Raw genomic sequence first — 25,842 nt, 5'->3', positions numbered from 1 at the left:
AAGACTGACAATCATCACATTTTTTTAAACTTCTTCAGTTCTGGGCTTTAAAGCAGGAATGTATTTCTGGCATTAACAATTGGCATATTCTAATTTCAGCTTCTTAATATTGTTTTCCATTGCTTTTAAAGCAAAAAAAAAAAAAAACTTAAATAGTTCATGAGTTATTTTTCAAGGTGACCAAAAAAATAGCCTCATCATAGATATAGGAATAGTTAGTATCTGTTGTTTGGTAAACTAACCCAAAGTGTATCAATCATGATTTTCTCCCAACTAACTGGTGGCATATGAACAAGCTTTACAGAAGCAAAAACTATGGCCTGTTCATTGAGCATGATATATGACTGCAGCTGCTGTTCCTTTGAGCTGGGTCAAGTATAAATTCCTTTTCATTCTTACAGTTGCTTTTTTTGGCAAGTCCATGCTTTTCTGTTCAGTTTTAATAATGGATCCACAGCTTTACATAATTTCCAACTTTGTAGATGTGTTTTAAGAACTTGACTAGATTTTTCTTTCCCTTTATTCTCCTTTTACATCTTGTGTTTTTAATATTATTTAATCTAATGGCTCCTGCATGATTTAATCAATGGTTCTTGGCATTTGAGAGTTGCTGAAAGGGAGGGATTTAGGTTTGGGTTAATGGAAATATTAAGAATTGGCATGTATATAAGGTGGACAAGGTGACAAGTGCCAACTTGGATGATGGAAGGTCTTAAGGAGTGGAAATCAGGGATTCTGAAGTCCTCAAGGAAATACTTTATAGCAAAGTTAAAAACTGACAGCTCATAAACTTCATTTGTGTTTGTTTAGCACACAGAGTGTGTTTTTATAATGATGAATTTTCACAGAAAATTTGCCCTCTCTGACTCTCCTTGAAAATGTAGGAGACCATGGAGCCTGTTTCATACCAGCTGGTGAACCGCAGTGGGCCACCCTCTATATAACACAGGGGCCCTTCTTAGCCATGGTGTCTATACCGGCCCAAGGACTCTCATAAGTTTCCTCTCTGGTCCTTAGGGATCTGTGGGCTTATGTTTTCTGCTGAATAGTATAAAAGGAAAAGACAGGAACTGACCTATGTTTAAGGATAATAGCAATAGAGATGCCAACTAGTAATATGCCAGTTGCCAGCACAGTCCTCCATGTCTAATATCTATAATTAGTTCCATCTTCACAACCCTAAAAAAATAGAAGTATGCTTATCATCATTTTATAGATGAAGCACCAGAGACAAAGAATGTGCTTTGCATTCATATTCCTCCCATGTGGTCTCTTTATGGAAAACACTCCTTTTCTCTAGCTTAGTGGCTGATCTGATACTGTCCTCCCTAGGCTAACTCCTGAGACATCCCCAGTGGCCTTCAAGATTCTGCCACATCCCTCCCCCCAAACCCACCCCACTTGTTGGCTCCATGACACTTCTACTCAAAGTCGTCTCTGATTTGTTCGTTTCAAGAAATGATAAATTTTAGCACTGGTTTCCTCTGTTTCTGAAAGTAGTACATTCCTATGAAACATTTCTTAAGCCAAAATGGTGTAAATAGAAGAATCTATTATTTATCTGTTATCACAATCATTTATATGGAAAAATGATTGAGTCTTTTCAGACCTAAAGAAACCCCTTCCCAATCATACCAAATTACATATAAAAGCTAAAGTCATATTAACATATACAAAAAGCAAAAATAGTATGATCCACACACAGCCGGCACAAATACTTCTGGGAAGAAATTTGACGGTGCCATTCCTGCTGTGTGGGGTAAGCATCACCTCTGGACTATTGTAGAACAAATGCTGGACAGTTTTCTTTGTCATATAAATGAAAATCCTCATCAGATTTCTTTCTGTACTACACTAGATACGAATATAGATACTTTCATAAAAGTAAAACAGTGTAATGTGAATTTTCAAGGAGTGGGAGGTTTCGATACCTTGTAAATGGATAGAAATGATGTCTTAGTTTCACAGATAGGGAGGCGGAGGTTGACATTCTCCATGTGTCTTGTGACTGTTTTCGTTTCTTTGAAGACATGTGGTCCCCTGTGGGCCCAGCAGTGCGGAAGTCAGTACTACACAACTGGTATTTGTTCGGTCCTCAGTCCAGACTTACAGCTCCTGGACAGCTTCTCACCAGCAGTTCAGAGTAAGTTATGAATGTGTAGAGGGTCTGAGCAACGTCTTATGAGAAAGGATGGGGGGAAATTTGCCCACAAGTGCTAACCAACCTTCCAACTCCTTTAAGTCTCATTTTTACATGGGTATGAAGTTTGACTTACCTGTGGACATGTTTCTTCTTTTCGCCCCCCATGCAGCCTGCTCTTCCCTCATAGATGTTGTGGTTGTGTGTGATGAATCAAACAGTATTTATCCCTGGGAGGCAGTAAAGAATTTTTTGGAAAAATTTGTAAATGGCCTCGATATAGGCCCCACCAAAACACAGGTAGGGACATCAATGAAACTCACAGATTTCTTTCTTAGAAAATATTGTTAGATGTAAAGTCCTAATTTTTGCATTTGTCAATTGCCCATTTTAAGGCATTAGATGGTAACCTTGAAAGTTCACAGAAACTTGTACTACACAATGTTATGCTATCTTTGACTTTGTCCAATGCTGGTCTCTGAAAATAGATTTCTTTTTCTGACTTCTGCATTAGACATGGAATATGGCATTTTAATCCTCTTTTGTTGTTTGTATTTCTTCTTTTAATTTGTGAATGTATTAATACATTTAAGAATTCAATATGTATATTTTCTTTATATCCACTTGTACTAATAGTGAACTTTACCCTGAGCTGATAAAAACAATTATCCTTGAGTTCTGGGATTTTTATAAATTAATTTTTAGGGAACCTAATTCTTCCATTATTTTATAGTCTCTTCATATTCTAGTCTAGCCTTCCTTCTTTTTTACACACAAGTCCTTTCAATAGTTTTGTGTGACTCTCTCTGTTTTAAGGACTGTTTAATTTGCTTTTCTATCTCCTTGAGGTAGGCAACCAAAACTTAGAAGCAGTAGCTTCATGCTTCCATAAGACTGACTAGCATTTATTTTTGAAATTAAACTTTGTCTCTTCTTTATTTGTTCTGTTGTTTCATGGGTCATTCTGCTGCAGCATCACATAAAACTAATATCAACAGGGATTAGTTCATGAAGTTCCCTGTCCGTGTTTTGGTTGCATCTGATGTTCCAATGTCCATCATCTAGTAACAATTGTTGAAAGATTTTCCCCTAAATGCTTTGTTATGATCTATAGTAAAATTTGCTTATTTTGCTTTCCTGTACAGGATTATAAAATATCATTATACCTTTTCCCCATTTACATTGTTTTCAATAGCAAGAGAGCTTTAACAACACTGAAATGTTGGATGTTTCACTGTGGGATTTTACTAGAAATTTCTATTAAATAAGACCAGGTATAGCACTGGTTTCTAGATAGCATCACTGTTACTGTCCCTTATGAGCGAAATTTTCATGTTTATCTGCTTCTTGTCCCCATATGTGACTTAGTATACTTAATAATCTCTCATATAGAATTGAGGGCCTTTCTTTTCTCATATTCCTACCCTACTACATCTTTTTCCTTTGTAGATGTGGTTTTACTCAGTCTCTTCTTTTGTTCTAAATTTGAGCTTTCTGTAAACCCTAGCAAACCATATTTCTTTAAATCTTTGAGTCAGCCTGCCCCTTTTTCACCCAGGAGTTTCAGTCTGTGTCATGGGAGTTACTATCTTCTTATCATAATGGATTTTGAAATCCTCAGTTAAAGAACTGAGAAATCTCCTTTTTTCTCTCTCAAGTATTCCAGTCTACCCTAAAAGAAAGGTCAAATAATGTATATTTTTCATCATCTTCCCAGTCCCTAGTTAACTGTCTTTGCAACAAAAGTAGTTAATTGAATCCAGAAATCCATACCTTGTTCTTCCATTTCCTGCCATATCAACTTATACTTCAGAGACGTGTTTATCACTCATGTCTTATTGCCTCTTCTTGTCCTAGAAGCACCAACTCCTAGGTATAGAAGATGATTTCAGTTCTGAGAACAAGGGTATTAACAGAAATGTGTGACTTTCTTTATCTAAAAGATTAGTGAATGTGCCTGAACATCTTGCTCAGAAATTATCCTATCTCTCAACTCTTAAGTACTGCTCTCTAATGTCATTTTCTCTGGAGGCCAGGAACGTCATGCATTTAAAGCTGCTTCCATCCAGAGATGCCAAAGTCTATGATTAGAGCAACTCCAGGATGATAAATACAACCAAATTGACCGCATGGATTTGCATGTTGTTTTTTCTTGTATTCAACTCTACTAGTTTATTATATAATTATCTTTAATTGATAATATGTTTTATTCCATCTGTGACTGCATGTAGTTCTTTACATGTTTCTATTTATAGGAAATTACAACATTTCTTATGGCATGTTAATATTCCCATTATGAACTTCATTCTAATATATATTCATATTAAAATATTATAGAACTGTGCTTAAAATATACCACTATTACCCTTGAATACCAAATCACGCACGGTGCAAATCATCTTGCAGAGCCACTAGTACCCTTGCTGTATACTGATGGCCTCTAACAAAAGAGATATTCCATTAGGCAAAAAACAACTACTCTTCAAAACAAAGTTGGAAATGATTCCCTTAAGCTATCAGCTCATCTAAATGCACTTTTGATTTTTATTATACTGACTAATTAGAAATGATTAATAACTTAGTAACAATCCTTTAATAAACTTTTGCTCTTCTGAAGGTGGGACTAATTCAATATGGTAATGAGCCAAGAATTGTGTTTAACCTGAACACTTTCAAAACCAAAGCTGAAATGATAAAAGCAACATCTAAGACATTTCAACATGGTGGGGACCTCACTAATACATTTAAAGCAATTGAATATGCAAGGTAAGCTATGATGCAAAAAGACCAAAATTTTGGTAAAATGTGTTTGTAAGTATGAAAAGGAGAAAAATAGAGGCAAAAAATATAGCTGGTACCATAAATAGAATAAGAAAAGTTAGAACATTATATAATTTGAACACTTTGAGAAGGCAATGAAAAATCTAATTTTTAAGTCTTTGCTTTCTAAGACTTTTATGAAATATACATGACTTTTAAAGATTTTTATATGAAACAAATGTAATCAAATTAAAAAACCTTGATGTCAGGGCACAGGGGAGAATTTCCCCACTCTACAGGGGTACTTATAAAACTGGATGAATGAACCTATTATCTTCAGACAGATTTGTAGAAGAAAAGGCCAAAATGTAATAATATGTGCAGGGAGACTTTCTAAAGAATAATGGGGTAAACTGGGAATATTTATCCTGTATTTAGGGACTTAGGAGGTCAAGGAGATGGCAGGGGTTGGAGGATTTTACATGACAGATAAGGTGGAGTTATCCTTACTCTGAGAGTAAAGATGAGATTCTTAGAGAGGAAACAATCACAGATAAACCTAAAACTGGCTGAGCTCCTCCCAGAATCCATTCTTTCAGGTCATAAAAGGGGAGCAGTAATTGTGTCTCCAGTTAGGGCAGAAGTTTAGGGCATGATCTCTTCTCTAGTTAGGGAAGGGTAAAGGACCTGGGCAATGAGCTTTTCCTCTGCCCCAAGGGATTTCATTGCTGTCTTAGCCCAAAGTACTGTGTGTGCCAGAGAAGGGCTATTTGAGACCAGTTCTAAGAACTTTTGGGGTGGCTATTTGTACACCATCATTGGTTTAAGTAGGAAATGGAGTGTCTGCAATTATTTGTTAGTATTTATCAAGGCCACAGACAACTCAAAGTGATGGAGAACTTCATGCAAATTAAGGACTGAAGAGTCTAAAATATCAGTGAGTGGAGTCTGAGCTGAATGGAACGGTTTATGATACTGCACTCTGAGTGTGTAAATGAGCTAGAAAATGTCCTTCCAGGAGCCTCTTAATTCTTAGTTTGATTTCTTTATTTTCTCAGCACCACTGACCTTTATCTTCACTCTTTTAACTATCAAGAGATGCTGACCGAAAGTGCTACACACCCTTATTCTTAAAATATTAATGAGAAACAATAAATTCACCTTCCCTTTAATCTACTTCCTATATTTTTTATTTTCTGTATCCCCTTCACTGCCATAATTTATTGACAGAAGTATCTACATACCCTCCCTCACTTCCTTGAATCATAGGTCTCCACCATCAGTAAGCATAGCTCTTAGTCAGCCAACCACCCAGTGAACCTACCTCAAGCGTCATCCTCTTTAGCTTTGCTGAACATTTGATAATTATGAGCCACACTGCTATTTCTACCCTCGTTGCCAACTTTGCTCTTCACTGGCTCTGCTTCCTTTTTTTTTTTTCACTCACTGGCGCTCTTTTTTGTAGTCTCTTCTCTTGATAGTCCTTTCTCTCCATGTTCAGGGCATCAGCATCAGCCTTGTGGGGTTACCCAACTGCTGTGTTGTCAGCCATGACTCCCCAAATTTAGCTGATGTGGACTATCTTGGTGTGTTGGTTCACATATCAAATTCAATACATTCCCTGGTATTTTTTCTATTGTATTTGTATTCTTGTATATTTTGTTTTCTCTACTCCTAATGACTTTGCCATTTTGATCCATTCTACTGCTAATTCCCCTAGTCATTCAGACTAAAAACTTAACAGTTTTCTTTATTCTTTTTGTTTTTTCTCATATCACACAGTGGTCAACCACCATGTCTTATCATTTCTATTTCTGAATTTCCGCTGGTAGCTGTCTGCCCCTTTTCTGGATGTATAGTTTAGTTACTGCTTCTACTAACTCATGACTCTCCTGATTTATCTGTCTCAGAAGCAGTTTCCCTATATGAGAAGATATGGTTGGTTTTGTTAATCTTTACTGTTCCTATTAAGATGTTCCTTTGGATCAACCAGATTCAGGCTACTGGCCAAGCAATAGGTCACCTGCCAGGAAGTACCTTCCTGGTACAGTAAATTAGACTTAGGGGGATAGTGAGTTAAGATGAATATGACCCACAAGAAACCAGAAACTGTAGGGGGCCTTTTTTCAGCAGGAAAGATGGGTGCGGTGTTTTTTGTTTTTTGTTTTTTTAAAACTGGAAGGAGCCCCGAGGGCTTGGCGAGCTTTCTTTGTCTCTTAAAGTCGGACTTTTCTTCGTCTGTTTCTTTGCAACATCAAATAGAATTCTAACACTCTTTCAGTGCATAGTGCTATTTTTCCATTCATCTTATTTTATCAAGTGCCTATGATTACAATGTATTGTTCCGTGCTGATATTGAAAGATCTCCATGAAAATGATAAAACATTTTCTAGAAGAAAACATGAACTGATAATAGTGGTTCCCTTTGGAACATTGACTTAGTGTCATTTTTTTATACCTTTCCCAACATACGACTTTCTTTTACTTTTAAAAAAAAAAATTAGGATTGAAAAAGTAAATGCATGTGCATGAGTAAAATTATGACAGGAGTACCTTTGCCTTGTTGACTATTAGTAGTAGTAGTATTCAGTATTAGTGATAGTATTTATTATGAATTTAATTTTCTTTTCAGAAGATAATTCTTTTCAGAAGATAATTCAGAAGATAATTCTGCTGTAATGTGGAATACATGGAAATTATATATAATGCTAAGCAAGAATTAAATTTTTGTATGTTTCTCTACAAGTCACAAGTAGAATGTACTTAAATATGTCACCAAAACTGATATGGGGAGAAATTCTAAGTAACAACAGGTTTTGCTCAAAGAAGCTAGTGTCATTTTTACATTTCTAACTAGAGATCCACCTGTTTACTTCATCTTTTGATAGTGAGACTTTAATTTCTCTCTGCCGCAGAAAATTTGCTTATACAGCAGCTTCTGGTGGACGACCAGGTGCCACCAAGGTAATGGTGGTGGTAACTGATGGGGAATCACATGATGGTTCATCGTTGAGAGATGTGATTGACCGATGTAACAATGATGACATATTGAGGTTTGGCATAGCAGTAAGTGGCTTTTCTTTTCATTTGTCTTCTAGCTGATGGATAAATTATTCTTTTTAACATCATTTCCCAAGACTGCACATTCCCACTGGATGCTCATGGCTTTATATAAAAGAAAATGTTTGCTGTGTCTCCACCTCTTGCTGGCTTTCAGTTCTGTCGAGTAAGGGAATTGGAAGTGTTGCTTGGCTGATTCCTCCAGAGAATATGTTGTGTTCAAACAGACTAGAAAGTGCTAGTAGTGAAAATGAGATATGGACATAATGACCTTGTCTCCCTCTTCCTCTGTTTTCAAGGTTCTTGGGTACTTAAACAGAAACGCCCTTGACACTAAAAATTTAATAAAAGAAATCAAAGCAATTGCCAGTATTCCAACAGAAAGGTACTTTTTCAATGTGTCTGATGAAGCAGCTCTACTTGAAAAGGCTGGGACATTAGGAGAACAAATTTTCAGCATTGAAGGTAAAAAAAACTCCTTTCAAGAATTTTCTTTCAAAAGTTTTCAAGAATTCTTGATTTTATTGCCATATACTTACTCTTTTAATGTTAAGTTATCTACCTTGTAGATAAATTGGGGCAAACAGCTATCTAGTGTGTAGGTCATCTACCTTGTCTAAAGAGAACTTCTGTTTATTTGTAAGGAAAATAGACAACGTGAGCATGTGGTTCATAAAAGATAAAACACAAGTAGCTGATGGACATAGGAAAGTGCTCTCAATTTAGTAATTATTTAAAAATATAAATTAAGTCAGTGTTACTTTTTGCCCAAAATATAACAATATAACAAAGATAAATAATATTTAATTTTAGAGAGATTATGGGAAGCAAAGAAATTAATACCTTGTTGATTGCAAATTGTGTAAACTTTACAGGGGCTGATTTAGTAACATCTATTATAATTGTAAATCCTTTTGCCTTTTTGCAGTTTTTTTTAATTTCTGAAATTCTTGCATTTGTTTGCAACAAACATAGCTACTTTTAAGATTAGTAAATACATTAAAGAATTTTTAGAAATATACTATTTCCAGAACTATTGAAATTTATGTATGTGTCTCTAGCAGGTCTAGTCCTTTTAAAAATATCACCAGGTTAAGGTTTCACTGTAGAAATGACTGGAGCCATTTCTCCACTGGTGAAACCTCCATGTAACTCACATCCTGGTTCCTGATAGTTATCTCAAAGAACTCTCGGCAATGAGGAACATATTTTATTGAACTCTTATGGATCAGGTACTGCTTTAGAAGCTACATCCAAGAGAACTCTGAAAATTATTACTATACTCAAATAATTACCTCCTAATTATCCACTGGAAAGGTCTATCTAATCAATATGTTATTATTTCTTAGACATCCTCTGATTCTTCTAAATTGTTTAAATCATCATAAAAATCTAATGTGTCCTGAGATAATACAAAATGATCTGGCTACCTAGGATAATTTTGTGTGTGGTGGCATGGATATGAACAACGATGATGCAATCCAAAAGATAATTAGATATAACTTTGTGTGTTACATGCTATTATGTACTTGGTTGGGGGGTACACAGCTCTACTTTATTAAAAATTACCTCTGCTCATCCTGTGCAATGATCACTTCTTTTAAAGAAGTAATTGTGCCTTGCAGCTTAGTTGCTTCTCTATACTAAAATGGTAGTCTAGGAATTTAACTTCCTTTTTGTGAAGATTAGTGAAACAGACCACACTATATGGAAAATAAATACTCAGTCTTATGGGGCTCATGTCAGAGGCAAGCACATATGTAGAACTGGAACAAACTTCCCAATGAGTAACATTCCTATTTGAGCTTAAATCCTAGTTCCTGGAGTTTGACCCAAATATCTGTGAGCATAGGTTCCATGACAGATCAATTGATTGGCTCTTCCCAAGCTAATCAGTTGCAAGCTGCATCTGCGGTATGTGTGTATGTATTAGAACCAACATTTAAAAGCTAAACATTCGGTTAGTTGTAGTTAATAGTAATAGCCAGCAATGATAAAAAAGAAAAGACCATAACTCACTTTTCATCATACTGATCCCAGGTGTGCAGTGTTCTCTGATATCAGAAGTTTTGTAAATATACCAATAAATACATTAGTGCTTAGTTTAGACACATGCTAACTTCAAGCATTACTTGGGAGTATTGTAGATTGTTATATCTGTTAGAATACTTCTTCAGTGATTTCGCCTCCCTGTACTCTGCCTCGTCTGTATTTTAGTGAACATCAGAACAGTGTGTGTGTGTGTGTGTGTGTGTGCGTGCGTGTGTGCGTGCGTGCGCAAAGTGCATCTGTTTGAAATTTTGATTTAAAAATTGATAACCAATACAATTTTTTAAACTGTTCTCTCCCAGGCACTGTTCAAGGGGGAGACAACTTCCAGATGGAAATGTCACAAGTGGGATTCAGTGCAGATTACTCTCCTCAAAATGTGTGTATGTCATATAACTTCCAGCCTTGATGGTGCTGGCTTAACACTCCTGGGCGCTGCAGCCTTATACATAAAATGGGGCAAATAGCTATCTAGTTATTAACAGTTCTAATTCTTAGACATATTAATTTAGTATTATTGTGCTACTGATTTACATCTAAAAAATGAACATCACTAATATCTCCCTTCCCCTATTTCACAGGGATTTTATATGGAAACTAGTAATAATACACAAGAAAGCCCTTGAGTACTCCAGGGGACAGGCACTACATCAATCAAAGTTATCACTGTAGGAATTTCCTTTAATTCAATTAACCACCTGGAAAGTTTCTTAAAAACACAAACTCTTGTTATTGCTGTCATTACTGAGTTGCCATAGTGTCTCTTTTATAAGAGCAGAGACAGAAAATAGCTGAAAAAGGAGTTTGGGGAAAATATGACATGGATAGTCTTAGCTCAGAGAAGTCTGTTTTTCTTTCTCAGAAATACTCATCTCAAGGCTGCTGATTCTAATTCTACTAAGGCTAGGAGTGGAGTAGTAAAAAGGGATGAAGAGATAGGTGACTCTGGGAAACATTTAGGGAATATTATTAACTCAGAGAACTTGATCAGTAAAGAACCAGGATCAGCTTTTTGTTGCTCTAGAATAAAAGGTGCTGACTTTTTCTGAGATACCAGTCACTAGAAAATGCTCATAAAAGTCATAGGTCCTTCCCTCAGGAAAAAAAAATGTAAATGAACACACACACAGAATTTTGCACATAATTTTCTGAAGTTCCTATATAGTTCCTGAAGCCTTTTCCTGCATCCCGTGTTCAGAATCCCAGATTATTATTTTACTAATCATTCACATCATGTCATTTGATTTCATGACATCAAATCATGTCACATCATTTCCTATTTTTTTAATGGCTTGTGTTTTTCAATGACCCAAATGGTATCTTTGGTATTTTCTAAGATCTGAGATCAAAATATTAAATCCCACCCTGAACCATATCTTCTGTGATGAGTTATAGCCTTGAATATTCACATTGTGTTTAAGTCCATCCCAAATAGCCTGCTCTCCTTTGTCCTCCCTGTGCTGACCAGTGCTGGGTACCTTCCCAGAGAGCGTGTGTCATGCTCCAGGTGTCTTTTGTAGCTGTGCTATTTTCAGAGTGATGAGATAGGATATAAATGTTAAAGGAACATTTGAGAAGGAGTTAGAAGAAAGAGGAGAAAGTTGAATACAGAATAGGTCACAAGGACCTCCCAAGATTTGTTTGGATAATGGCAGATCCCCACTCTGCCCAGACATGGCACTTTCTGTTTTCAAACACACCTCATACCCTACTTTGAGCGTTTCTTGCAAATCTCTGGGGATGAGAGGATCACTTCCAACTCCTTTCCAAGGACTCACAACTATTCAGCATTTGTAGTTTTGTATCCTTGAAAGGAAATTTGAAGATAGCCCTATATTCCTCCGGCAGTATAGTATATTATATAGACTTATCTATGTAATGTGTCATCCTAATTAAAGCCCAAGGTAACCTTGCGTTGGTAAGGCTGGTTCTCCCACCCAAGTATATTAAAACAATTCTGAGATTTATCAGCAAATACGTTTATTTTACTTTGTTGTTTTTTTAGGTTTTTTTTCTTAAATCTAGACCAGTTATTTCAGTTCTTTGCCTACTCGACAGTATGCTTTAAAGGTGATTTGTTTTAATGTCTTCATTTTTCAATTATCTTAGAATATTCTGATGTTGGGTGCAGTAGGTGCTTATGCCTGGAGTGGGACTGTTGTCCAACAGACACCTCATGGGCAGTTGATCTTTCCTAAACAAGCCTTTGACCAAATTCTGCAAGATAGAAATCACAGCTCATATTTAGGTAAGGCATAATAACATTTTATTCAGCATACTCAAGTGCCTTTCTTTTAAACCAGCCTATGGTTGAATCTCAAGATCAGTTCAGCAAAGTCCTTAGAACTATGATTAAATTATTATACTTATTATGTGTATATATCTTGCCTTTTTGTTAGTCAAGCTTAAGTCATAACTGCTTAATGAAAAGATGCATTATATTTGCTAAGCTCTTCTGGCTCTGCAAGTGGACATGATTGTATTTTTTCAAGACTATTTAGAAATAGTTCCTATCAGCCAAGACTGTAAGCCTATAGTCCTATTTTATTTCAGTTCTTAGTACCATTTTCCCTATAATAAACAGCCTCTGAATTTGAGCATCTACTATGGGACAGTTATAGAACCAGCTATTCTACTTACATAAACATGTATATCTATCCAACAACCCTTTTATGAAAAAGTATTATTCCCATTTTACCTTTGAGCACCAGTGAGGTTAATAGCTTGCCTAAACACCTTAGTAAATGTCCAGAATTTGAACCTGGTACTGTCTGACTCTAAGCCTGTCTTCTTTAACTGGACAACATTGCCTTTCAAATTCATTTAGTCATTCATTCAAGAGATATTTGTTGGGTAATAGGTTTATGCGCAGCTGATAGGGACAACCCAGGGTCTAGGTTCAGTTTTATAGGTAGATGTACTACCTATGCAGGGCAACATTGCCAAAGGGCAGAAGCAGTTCAGTTTTGAAGATGTGGCCTCCGTGATGGGCCCAGAAGCAGCAGGAAATGTGTATCACACCTGACAAAATAAGACTTCTGATCACCTCTGCTCATTGTGCAAGCCCATCTGCTAGGATATTCAATAGTACCTACTCTGTGACTTCTTTTTTCCTAGGTTACTCTGTGGCTGCAATTTCTACCAGAAAAGGAGTCCACTTTGTTGCCGGTGCTCCTCGAGCAAATTACACTGGCCAGATAGTGCTGTACAGTGTCAGTGAGAAAGGCAATGTCACAGTTATTCAGGCTCACAGAGGTGACCAGGTAAATGCCATTGTTTAGCAGGTGAAGTTAATTTTAAGGACAGTTGAGGTGGTGGAGAGTAGGAGTTAGTAGAAAAGGAAGCTACCATTTATTGTGTGCTTTGAGGCTGGTTCTTTAAACTACATTTACTTGAATATGTCTTATATCTTCACTATGCTGAGATCAACTATCCCTTTTTGACAGGTTTTTGAGAGTATAACCACCTTTTTAAGGTCACGTAATTTTAATGGGGTGGATCTATCACTGAAACCTAATCCCATAGACTGAGCTGCTGCATCCAGGCCTGTTGAGGTGAACTGTGGCTTTGAGGATTCTAAAAATATGTCAGCTCTATTCTCTACCATTTTCTACTGCTGTAAGGCAGTGGTAATCAGACCTGTGATGACTTTGGTCATAGTCCCTAGAGTAAAGCTGATAGATTCAGAAGCCAGGTGCTAGAGTCCCATTTCCTGACCAGGCAGTTTTGACCTAGGGACCAGGCATATATTTAAAATTGGCATCACTGATCCTTGACAATCCACAAACATTTTTCTTCTTTGAGTGAGAGAAACCTACTCTCCACAAATTTCTCTTCTGTGGGAGTAAGTCTGATCCCACTGTCTATGGATTTTCCAAGAATAAAATGACTTGAGTCTTTTACTTTCTTGACCACAAACCAGCTGTGTTTACATATATTTCTGTCCTTTTTGATATTTTGAAGAGGGTATTTTTATTTTGAGAGAAAACAATGACAGTGTATGGAAGGACTCATTTCCTATTTATTTCCAAATCCTTATTAGAGTCACATAGGCACACATTGGGCATGGGTTGAATTGGAATGAACATTCAAATTCCCAGCCTTTCTTATTCCACTTTATGTCCCACTTGCCCTCCTATGCCAGTCTGCCCAGCATCTCTCCCCTAATTCAGATCATGCCAGCAGTCCTGCTTTCTCACTCCTCTCCACCTGCAAAACCCCTTGTGCTCTTTTCAGATGCAATTGAAGTAAAACTTAAAACTGCTTTAGTCTCCCTGGTTACCCTGCACTCTGATTACATAGCAGTTGTACTTGCCTCTAGTTACATAATTTAAAATACATTTCACCATGGAAGCACAATTATTTGTTTTACTTCTTTCTTCTCCTCTTCTTTTTTCTACAAAGCACCCCATAGACCTTCTAAGTATTTCCCTTCGGACACTACACCAGACACCTGGGCTGCTTATTTAAAATGCTGTTTCCTGGATCACACTCTAGAAGCCATATCAGAATCTCTGGGAATGGGCCTTATGAGTCTGTATTTAAAGACACTCTCCTGGCAATTTTTGTGCACACTAAGGCTTAAAAATCCAGCATCATGTGGTGCTACACTGTAAGAGAAGAGACAAGGCTATTATCAATGTTTTTGTGCCAGCACCTAGGTGGTTGTAAACACTCAATTTTTCTTTGCTGAATGAGCAGATAAAATTTCAGCATAGTATTAAGAGTGTATGAATCTCAGGAATCCTAAGGTTAAATATGCTTTGTTACACCAGATTGGCTCCTATTTTGGGAGTGTGCTGTGTTCAGTTGATGTGGATAAAGACACCATTACAGATGTGCTCTTGGTAGGTGCGCCAATGTACATGAATGACCTAAAAAAAGAGGAAGGAAGAGTCTACCTGTTTACTATCACAAAGGTAAAAATAAAAGTTAAACTAACTTAATTTGCTTAAGATTGGTAAATAAAAAATATTCTTATAAAGGAACATTAAAGTTATTATTACTGAGTGATGATTTGCATATATAGCATGGCTTATATTTATTTCATCATTTTGAGGACATCACCATTAAATTATAATTTTTTTTTAAAAATCACACTAAAAGCACCACCTCAGTTCAATGCATTGTATGCTGCCATTATCCATGTGTGGTCTTTGAATATATACTCTCAAACAAATAAAGTCTTTGAAATGTACATTATTTTTATTTTTTTTTATTTTTATTTATTTATTTATTTTTTATAGAGGCATTTTTTTTTTTATTATTATTATTTATTTTGTTTTGTTCGTTTGTTTATACATGCACTGGGTACAGTCAGAAGTGTGGGAGGGCGAGAGAATTCACCAGAGCCAGAGCGGGGAGCAGAGCAGGCAGAAGGACCGAAGTACACTGCTGAGGGGAGCAGCGGGCGGCAGGAGAGGTCTGCGCGCCATGTGGGACCCTCCTCCGGTGGCCGGGAAGCAGCTGGGGATTGAACCGGCGCTGCAGAGGCTGCGGGCAGCTTCGCAACCCAACGCTCAACCGCTGCGCCACTGGGGAGGCCCAAAATGTACATTATTTTTAGACACACACACGTACACACACACACACCCCTACCAGTGTATTTCCCAAGAATCTCATTCTATTCTTTTTCTTTAATGTAAAAAGATAATAATATGGCCAAACTATCTTCTTAACGTTTATATAGTGAAAACGACAGATCGTACCTGGCACACTGGAAACTTCCATATAATCCTGGAAGCTTTCTACATTAGTTTGTCAGGAAATTCCATTACAGAGTGTAACATTTAGGTATATATCCAACTCTTGGAATTTTCAGTTCTTGCACATAAAAATCAATATACTTAACATGGAAAATTATAGTTTTTCAAACTTGTAGACTGAACTCCTTAAATCTATTCACATAAATGTAATTTCTTTTCAGTGAAACTAGAAAGAAAACAAGAAACTAAGGCACAGGTTGACATAGAAAATTAGATGACTATGTATAAAAAAATATAGAAAAAGAGAAGCTGATACTAAATAGCAAAGATTATATTTAGTTGTAATATTTTGTCCTACCTTATTTATTTTGAACAGAAGCAATTAAAATAATTCTAAGGCATATAAAGACTTTATAATTATTTAATATGCGATGACATTATTTATTTGAAAATTTAACAAATTCCCAATTTCTTAAATGTTTCTTGCTTATCCAACACTTTAATTATTAATTGTTGAAGATAAGATCTCTCAGTGCCTTATCAAGCTCATTAATAAAAGGATTTCCTTAAGGTTATTATAGAGGAGAAAGAATCAGCACTGACCCAGCTTGATGGTCGAAGAACTTTGCTTTCCTGGAAAGTCATGAAATTTATCCATTCTTGATTTGAAAATATGAAAAAAGCAACTGTGTTTTTTTACAAGGAAAACGCTTTTCCTTGGGTAAAACTAGAGAGTATTTCTTATAATGGAATATTAATAACTTCATTTTCTACTTTATATGCCATTATAATTATGCCACTATTAATTTATAAATAAAGGTCTAAGTTAAGATATTATCTTATTTTGTTAGAACTCTACCTTAATTTTATTCAAGATATTGGTAGATTTTTACCAGAAAATTTTAAATCAAAAGGTTCAGAAACAGGTGAAGATCCTAATATTGAAAAAAGGGGACAAAGAATGTGTACTTTCATGTAGTTTATGTAGCTACAGTAAGAAAACTGATTCCTTTCACCCTATTATATGAGCAGATATTATATCACCTGATTTTCTAAAATTCCTAATTTATAGTTCTCATCATAGAGAATTTCAAAATCTAGGCTTTAAATCCTATCCATTTTGAATAGATTGTAAATTGGTGTGGGCCTCAGTTGCTGTGAATTAGAATTATAAAAGTTGAAAGGTGTGCTTTCATCATCCCTTCTATCCCCTCTGCAAGGGCATTTTGGATAGGCACCAATTTCTTGAAGGCCCCAGCGGTGTTGAAAATTCTCGGTTTGGTTCAGCAATTGCAGCTCTCTCAGACATCAACATGGATGGCTTCAATGACGTGATAGTTGGCTCACCTTTGGAAAATCAGAACTCTGGAGCTGTATACATCTACAATGGCCACGAGGGCACCATTCGCTTGAAATATTCCCAGGTAAGCACGTGTTCAGTTGCAGTGTGTTTACATGTGTCATTGTGGTAGAGGCGAGAGCATCCTGCAGACCATCTGATCCACCCCTCTTATATTATAGTTTTATTCACTTATTTTTTTTAAAGATTTATTTATGTATGCATAACAAGAACTGGGGTATAGGCCAGAGGTGCAGGGGTGAGAGGATTCACCAGAGACAGAGTGGGGAGCAGAATAGGCAGACCTACTGAGATATACTACTAAGGGGAGCAGCGATGAGCAGGAGAGTTCTGCTGCACCATGTGGGTTGGCCCGTTGGCCAGGGATAGAACTCATATTGCAGTGGCTGACAATAGCGTAATAGCTCTGTGTCTTCAACCCCTGCACCACCAGAGAGACCCCCAGTTTTATTCACTTATACAGCAAATATTTAGTTTGTCTTTTCTGTGTGCCAAGTACTGTTTTAGACTCTGGAAATGCTTTAAAGAATAGGACAGAAAAAATTGTGCTCCTTGTGTATTTGAACATTCTTGTGCAGAAGCAAAAGCAGAAGTCTCTTGTGAAAGAGACAGAGGAAAAATAAGATAAATATTTCCAATAGTAATAAATGATAAATGACACAGACTTTAATGAAAAACTAAAATAAATAGGGAAGAAAATTTCAGAGATGGGAGCTATAAGGTATATGAAAGAGGCCTAAGACCTCTCTGAGATGGTAATTTTTGAGTAAAGAGCTGAAGGTAGTGAGTTAGGACAGAAGCCAGTCCTGAACTTGCCAGCTCCTTCCCACTCCACTGATCTTTGTGACTTGTGCTGTTTCATGATTGTATGTTAAAGGATTCATGCTGTTTCTTTGATGAAAACGTGGCTACAACAATGATAAACAGGTCAGGTCGGCTAAAATTGATTGAAAACTTAATGGAATTTTATGGATATCAAAGACAACCTGGAAAATGGTTATAAAGAGAATCTGAAAATGTAATGCAGAAGCTATGTTTTTTTCTGTTTCACTTGTGCATTTTAATTTCCTGTCAAACTTGCTGTTTCAGAAAATCTTGGGATCTGATAGAGCCTTTAGGAGCCAGCTGCAGTACTTTGGGAGATCCTTGGATGGTTTTGGAGATTTAAATGGGGATTCCATCACTGATGTGTCTATTGGGGCCTTTGGAAAAGTGATTCAGCTCTGGTGAGTCAATAAGAGTCAGATACAAACTAAATAACTCTAAAATGACCTGCTAAGTGGAGAAGATTGCTGTGCTGTATTGTGGAAATGCCAAATGCATTATGTAAGACACTGGGACATTCATGTACCATTGGTTTGCATAAAAGAAAAAATGTTTTTCCTGGTGGGAGAAGAAAAACATTTGCCTAACATTAGAATCAAGTTTCTCTTCCCTATATAGTGAGCAGGCAAAGTGCCTAGAAAAGACAAAGGCCTTGAAATGGTATCCAGGATATTTCTTAATATTATCTTCCAAAGATACTTACCTTAGTTCACAGAAAAGAAGCCTCATGAGAATGTCTTAAAAATCTGAATGCTCCGAACACACAAAGTACAACTTTTTTATGAGGTTATAAGGTATCTTTTAAAATTATTAGTCATAAACAAGAAAATATTATTTAGATTTAGCTGACCATCCACTGACCTCAGTAGGAGTTGAAGAGCAGGAAAGGACAATAATGGATTCAAGGGCCATGTGTTTCAAGAACAAAAGTAAATACATTAGTCTGGTGGAAAGGTAGAATCAGAAAGAAATTCAGAATTCAATCAAAAATCTCCAAGAAAATATAATTCAGACAAAAATTTATGTGTGTGCCTCTGTTGAAAATATACTTTAAAAGTGCAAAGACATCAAGGCCAGAAAAATATTATATTTTGATGTGCTGTTTCAGTGTAATGAATATCTCATACCTTTAAAGAAGGCAATGAATTTTATTGCATCATTTTAATGAAGACTAGGTAGAAAAGTGAAAGCTGAAAGAATAATGTTTAAAACTGAAAAATAAGCAGGTGCATTTACTGAATAAAATCACTTAAAATCAGGTAAGAATAGCATCTTAGAAAAATGCAAGGTGTGATAACAATTACAAGACTGATTTCTAAACAACTTTGCAAAGAGAAAGAAGTGCGGAGAGGGGATGAGCTGGTTGTTGGTGAAATGGTAATATTTCTTCTGTGTATTTCACACTATTGGTATAGGAGAGTGAATGAGGCCAGGTATATGTGCAAATTCCTCAGATATCTAAGGCTGAGCCAGGCTCAGGAGTCTGTAGTGCCCTGCCTGGCATGGCCTTCTTGCTGTTAGCTGGCATGAAGCTAGTTGCCACCATCACGGCCATAGGGCACACACTGAAAGCAACACTGCTGGTCACAGAAACACCCTTGAACACACTTCTCAGCCCTGCCACACCCCTCCCCTTGTCACTACTTTCTTCCCTGACTTTGTGAGAAAGTGAACACCACTACTTCCTGCTGGCAGACACATTGGGGACCATGATTGTCTGGTGCCTGCCAAGAAGCTGCAGACACATGTCCTGTGCTCGTGCATATGCTCATGAAGCAGAAAGTATTAAATGTGGATTCTGATAATAGTCACAAACAGAAAAGGCATGTCCCCTCCTGCTATCGTAGTGCTTTCAAATATAAAATACTGCTAAAGTACTTAGAGAGGGGAGAGGACAATTGGCTAATGCAGGCAACTGGGCTCCCTATGCAGAGTTAGAATATGTGCACTCGGCAGCAATGTCCGAATGTCTGTCTCTGTCTTTCAGGTCACAAAGTATCGCTGATGTATCTGTAGATGCTTCATTCACACCAGAAAAGATCACTTTGATCAACAAGAATGCTGAGATAAGCCTCAAACTCTGCTTCAGTGCCAAGTTCAGACCCACTAAGCCAAACAATCAAGTGGGTGAGTAGACCTGAAATAATCTGTACAGAGATAAAGTTGTTGATAGGGCTCTAGTGTTGGAAGACCAAAAGAAATAAGGGTCTTTACTTGTAGATATTTAAATAGCTATGCATTTGAGGTGTCTGGGAGTGGCACTCAAGAATACACAGTAAAATAGGGATATGTTTCCTAAAAAGTTCATTTGTAATAACATTTCTTTATAATTTTTATAGCCATCACATATAACATTACAATTGATGCAGACCAACATTCATCCAGAGTAACCTCCAGGGGGTTATTTAAAGAAAACAATGAAAGGGGCCTGCAGAAGAATATGATAGTAAGTCAAGCCCAGAGTTGCTCTGAGTACATCATCTACATACAGGTGAGGCCTCAGAATCATTCCTTTCTGTCTCATTTCTTTTTAAAGACTAATGAATGGTGATAAAGCCCATTTTAAGTAAGTTTGTGAATTAGAAAATGCCTGCCCTCCTAATTAAAGCTTTTTCTTATCTAATCCTATGTAAAAGAAGTGTATTTTCTTTATTCTAATATATGTGGTCACGTTCTATTACTGTACAAATTAGTAGCATTAATGATTATTTGAATTGCAATTGAAAGAGCTAAAAAGCATATTTTTAAGTAAGTCAAAGAGTGTTTTCTTAAATGTTTAGCAGGGAGAGCTTTTAATTGACAATAAGTTTTATTTGATATTTTATTTTATTTTATTTTATTCAATTTTGCAATTGAAAAGGACAATTGCAATTGTAGTGTCCACTATTGCATTCATATTGATATAAGTGAAGGATGCCTCAAAAACTGGAGGCGGCCTTTGCCTACCAGAATGCTGCAAGTCCTCCACCCTTTATAATAAGGGCAAAGTGGAGAATCTGTGCTTGTAGCTGTGGGGCATTGGCTTTAGTAACTGTGGAGTGGTATATACCATCTCATATGTGCAAGGAGCAGTGAAGCTTCTAACCGTTGGGAATGAAAGGTGGGAAGCTTAGTTTCAGATGTGCAAATCAATCTCCTTTCTCTGGTTTGTAGAGCTGGGCTAGGTTTTGACTGAAGAAAGAGACCTCTTTTCTGTTGTCTGACAGCCAGCCCAGCGCCTTCCCTTCTCAGTCATAATATTCCCTTCCAGAGATTTGGTCAGGACATCTGAGTCCTCGAAAGTCTTAGGAATTGAAAGGACAGAGGAATAACCCAAGAGTGAGGTAGTTTTGTGTGGGTCTTTTTTAAAAAAAAAAAAAAAATATTTATTTATACAAGAACCGGGATATAGGCCAGATGCGCGGGAGGGTGAGAGGATTCACCAGAGACAGAGCAGGGAACAGAACAGGCAGACTGATGAAATACACTGCTGAGGGGAGCAGCAGGAGAGACAGGAGAGGTCTGCTGTGCCATGTGGTATTCTCACCGGCTGGCCAGGATCAAACCCACGCTGCAGAGGCTGCGGACAACTTCACAGTGTGGCGCTCAACCACCTGCACCTCCAGGGAGGCCCTGTGTGGGTCTTTTAAGCATTAAAATTGGGCATGTCATTTAAATATTTACAATTATTTGTGCACAAGTAATGGGGTTAATAGTGAGCTTACCTAAGAATTGTTGCTTCAGATTTTTATGAAACCCCCACAATATTTTCTTTGTAGCAGAGAGATTAAGAGCAGAATTAAGACAGAAGAGAAGCAGCAAGAGTCAAGAAAAATTCAGGGGCCTCCCTGGAAGACAGAGCACTATCAAGCTATCAGCAGTCACTGCAACATGAGTTCGATCCCCAGCCAGGGAGCTAAACCAACTTGGCACAGCAGACCTCTCCTGTCTTGCCTGCTGCTCCCCTCAGCAGTGTATTTCAGTAGATCTTCCTGTTCTGTTCCCCACTCTGTCTCTGGTGAATCCTCTCACCGCCCCCTCCTACCCCCTACACCTCTGGCCTACATCCTAGTTCCTGTATGCATAAATAAATAAATCTTTTTTAAAAGAGTCTTGAAAATTCAGAACAAGGATATTCTATATAATTGGGAGTGGATTGTATTCTAGATTGTAACACATGTTGTCCTTTTCTTGTTTGGAATCTGCTATAACCTAATACGCTGACTTTCTTGTGTGTTTAGGAGCCCTCTGATGTTGTCAACTCTTTACCTCTGTGTGTGAACATTAGTCTGGAAAACCCCGGCACTAGCCCTGCCCTTGAAGCCTACTCTGAGATGGTCAAAGTCTTCAGTGTAAGTGTGGCTTGCCCTTCCTGGAGTTCAGACTAGCTAACAATGTTTCACAGGTCTGCAGTAGTTTAAAACATAGCTAGGGCACAGCCTTTACATTCTTAATTTTCTTGAAGAAATATAATCACATATGTGTACAATTAACCACCATATAAGTCCATAAAAGTAGGAATTTCTCTCTTCCCTTTTCATCACTCTATTCCGAGCTACTTGCACAGTCGCTGGCACATGTAGGTGTTCAATAAAAATTTGTTGTAGAGCTCACACCTTGTGCTCCCCACCCACTTAAACAATACAATATTGCCAATACCTATGAAGATCTCTGTATAGCTCCCCACCATCATATCCACATTCATTTTGCTCGCCAGGAAAAATTATCATCTTGAATCTTGTTTTTATCCATTTTTTTGGGTAATGATGTTGCTAAGCATGTAAACATTGTTTAGTTTTGCATGTTTTGAAATTTGTGTAAATGTAATAATACGTATTCTTCTACAATTTGCTTTTTTTTTAACTCAAGACAAATGTCTGGGATTATTTTTCCTTTTTTGTAGATCCCTTTCTATAAAGACTGTGGTGAGGATGGGCTTTGCATCTCTGATCTAGTTCTAGATGTCCAACAGCTGCCAGCTGCTCAGTAAGTTTTCTTGCAAGTTAAGTGTAAAATGCAGAAATTCAAAAAGACTACATAGATGATTTTATTCAAATGAATGTATATGGGCACTTTTTCTACAAAAGCCCTCAGATCTATTGATAATTCAGATCCAGAGCACTAGGTCTAAATTTCAATTTCTACAATCCATACCTGAGTAGAACAATGAGAAAATAAAACCATTTGTATTTGGATTGTTTCTTCCCTATAATCTAGTAATTAAAAGCATCAAAGACAAAAATCCAACGGCATTTACCTACTTGTTGTTGAAATCATTTTACCATGAAGATTTTAATAAACATTTTTCTCAGTATTATAACTACATCTAAAGAGTTTATTTTCAAATGGTGAAGTATTTGAATACTGACCCCCCTTTTTTACCTTAATGACCTTTTTAAATTTTTCTCCTTTTCAATTTTCACAGAGAACATCCCTTTATTGTCAGCAACCAAAATAAAAGGTTAACATTTTCAGTAAAACTGGAAAACAAAAAGGAGAGTGCATACAACACTGGAATTGTTGTTGATTTTTCAGAAAACTTGTTTTTTGCTTCCTGGTCCATGCCGGTAGGTGACAGCACCTGTGCTTACTACTGTTTCCTACTCTTGTCAATCACCTCAACTCCCCACATCTCTGTATTGTCTGAAGAAGCACCTCAGCCCCCAGCCCCATCCATCCTACTGTGAGGTGCCCAATCAGTTAAACTGCCTGAGAGCACAGCCTGGCTCTGTATCTAGACCAGTTCTGCGTCTCAGCGTGGGTCAGTTTTTCCTTTACTCGAGACTTGGCAGCAGTGGTCTGTGTGATGAGGCTGCCTCAGCTGCACAGATGCTTCGAGCTGCACTTGCTCTGAGACATCAGGTCCCACAGCGCAGCCTGAGCTTTGCAGCTGGACGCCAAGATGATACATTCCGGCAAGGTCAGTTCGTCCTGGGCCCTGATCACTGTACCAGGAGCGCACTTGACCGTGAATGCCCCCGGCCCCTCCTCTGTCACCAGGCAGGGGAAAAGAGCAAAAGGAAAAGCTGAGATTTTTCCAACTTTGCTGTTTGATAAAAGAATTCAAAAATGGTTACTACATCTAGTTTAAACTCAATATGAACTTAATTTAGAATTTTAAACTCATTCTGACTTCAGTGTTTAAATTTCTTCTGCCAAAAGGCAACTCCTTTTAAAGAGAAGAAATCTGAGGAAACTAAATTATTTAACATCAACCTATGTCATTTTCTCTTGAAAATACAAATTTCAAAGACATTGAGAGAAAGATGTATTTTAAAGACAGCATGTCTAAAAATCAAATTGAAGTTATTTTGTGCTTCTGAAATACAGCAACTATGATTTACTTCTGGGAGAAAATTCTAGCACTTGACCTCATCTTAGGCTGGCTAGGTGTCCTGCTTAATAATAAAAAATAGTATATTAGCTACCTGGACAATACAAGATGTTCAAGTCTTAGGAGAAAATAAATCGCTTCCGAGTCAACCGACCTTACCTCCTTCAGCATGCAGGGACACAATCACATTATATACCAATTGATTATTGTTTTCTTGGTGTCCTTCAGGTTGATGGGACTGAAGTAACATGCCAGGTGGCTTCATCTCAAAGGTCTGTTACCTGTGATGTAGGCTACCCTGCTATAAAGAAAGAACAACAGGTACAACTCAAATCAACACTAGCCGCTCCTTGGCACTAGTGTTAATTCACCAGTGTTTCTTTTTTACTAGGTATCATCATTTCATAGATAACACAAAATAACTGCCTTCTTCTAGAGGATCTGAATGTTTTCTTTAACTTATTGCGTGGGATTTTCCCTCATGCAGTTCATTCCAAAAAGCACACACAATATAGAAAGTTCTGTTTGCCTGAGTATGTTGATCATTACACAAATTCACAAATATCACTAGTAAATCCCAGGAAAGCAATTTTCCCTGACTAGAGCTTTCTAATTCAGGCAAGTGTGTGTGCCTGTGATGTGATGACTTGTAATATATGTCAGTTGAAAGGTAAGCCCTTCTAATCTTAAAGGTGAGGGGCAACTCACTGGGACAAATAATGGATTGTCTACAACTTTGAAAGCCTTAAGGTATGCAAAATACAGAACCCCACTGAAATGATTTTACTTTCATAGGAAACATATTTTCATGTTGTCCCCTGAGAATGAAACACCATAGACTGATCACTTTTAATTTTGTGCATAGGTAACTTTTACTATTAACTTCGACTTCAATCTTCAAAACCTTCAGAATCAAGCGTCTGTCCATTTCAAAGCTACAAGGTAAAATACTGAAGTCTTGAATTGATGATGGGTGACTTTTATAAATTTCTCTTTAAGTAATTTCTTGACATTAATGTCAACAGTGAAAGCCATGAAGAAAACAAGGCAGACAATTTGGTCGACTTCAAAATTCCTCTTCTATATGATGCCGAAATTCACATCACAAGGTAAGTAAAACAGTGGACAGCTATGGCCATGGATGTCCCCCATTTTTTAACAAATTTGCCTCAAGAAGTAAAGAAGCTCTCTGCTCATTCTGAGCTGGAAAATTTTAATTCAGATGTTTCCCCTTTGTCAATTAAAATAAGTCCAGAGACAGGTTGGTCCTTAGGGAAACTTAGTGACTATAGGTTTATTATTTTATAGTAAATACTTGAAACATGAGACTTATCATTTATTGAGCACTTATGGTTCCAGGCACTCCTTTAAGTACTTTATATGGATTAATCCATGAACCCTCACAAAGAAACCCACAACAGAGGTTCTATTATTGTTCTCATTTTACAGAGGAGGAGACAAGGATCTTAGATATTTGCCCCATATCACATGGCTAATTCAGACGAGTGTCTGAATTAATGCATGTCTGAGCTGGGACGACCCAACACACAATTTTACTCCAGATAGTCAGAAGAAAAAGAACCCAGCATATTGTATAGTAGAAGGAAACAAGCACCAAATAATTCCAGGA

The 25,842-nt window shown here is 37.1% G+C and overlaps 1 protein-coding gene across 3 annotated transcripts in view; it reads left to right on the top strand.

The window, feature by feature from the left end:
- The window catches only part of ITGA2 (integrin subunit alpha 2), an 82,043-nt gene that overhangs the window by 38,713 nt on the left and 17,488 nt on the right, over nucleotides 1–25,842 (top strand). For all 3 annotated transcript variants that reach the window (XR_008549387.1, XM_037530642.2, XM_037530643.2), the window contains exons 5-23: nucleotides 2,029–2,143; nucleotides 2,313–2,440; nucleotides 4,758–4,906; nucleotides 7,816–7,966; nucleotides 8,260–8,425; nucleotides 10,312–10,388; nucleotides 12,119–12,257; nucleotides 13,127–13,272; nucleotides 14,785–14,928; nucleotides 16,935–17,138; nucleotides 18,164–18,300; nucleotides 19,887–20,026; nucleotides 20,239–20,390; nucleotides 22,120–22,230; nucleotides 22,782–22,864; nucleotides 23,304–23,445; nucleotides 24,441–24,533; nucleotides 25,078–25,154; nucleotides 25,238–25,321. Coding sequence is in view for 2 of the 3 variants with exons in the window: in XM_037530642.2 (XP_037386539.1) it covers nucleotides 2,029–2,143; nucleotides 2,313–2,440; nucleotides 4,758–4,906; nucleotides 7,816–7,966; nucleotides 8,260–8,425; nucleotides 10,312–10,388; nucleotides 12,119–12,257; nucleotides 13,127–13,272; nucleotides 14,785–14,928; nucleotides 16,935–17,138; nucleotides 18,164–18,300; nucleotides 19,887–20,026; nucleotides 20,239–20,390; nucleotides 22,120–22,230; nucleotides 22,782–22,864; nucleotides 23,304–23,445; nucleotides 24,441–24,533; nucleotides 25,078–25,154; nucleotides 25,238–25,321 (2,438 nt within the window). In the remaining variant the exon portion in view is untranslated. The remainder of the gene's footprint in view (nucleotides 1–2,028; nucleotides 2,144–2,312; nucleotides 2,441–4,757; nucleotides 4,907–7,815; nucleotides 7,967–8,259; nucleotides 8,426–10,311; nucleotides 10,389–12,118; nucleotides 12,258–13,126; nucleotides 13,273–14,784; nucleotides 14,929–16,934; nucleotides 17,139–18,163; nucleotides 18,301–19,886; nucleotides 20,027–20,238; nucleotides 20,391–22,119; nucleotides 22,231–22,781; nucleotides 22,865–23,303; nucleotides 23,446–24,440; nucleotides 24,534–25,077; nucleotides 25,155–25,237; nucleotides 25,322–25,842) is intronic.

This window comes from Talpa occidentalis, unplaced genomic scaffold (genome assembly GCF_014898055.3).
Source record: "Talpa occidentalis isolate TD23 unplaced genomic scaffold, MPIMG_talOcc4v2.1 talOcc4.6, whole genome shotgun sequence".
Classification (NCBI taxonomy): domain Eukaryota; kingdom Metazoa; phylum Chordata; class Mammalia; order Eulipotyphla; family Talpidae; genus Talpa; species Talpa occidentalis.
The sequence above is the reverse complement of the archived record's forward strand: the minus strand, read 5'-3'. Positions and strand labels throughout refer to the sequence as shown.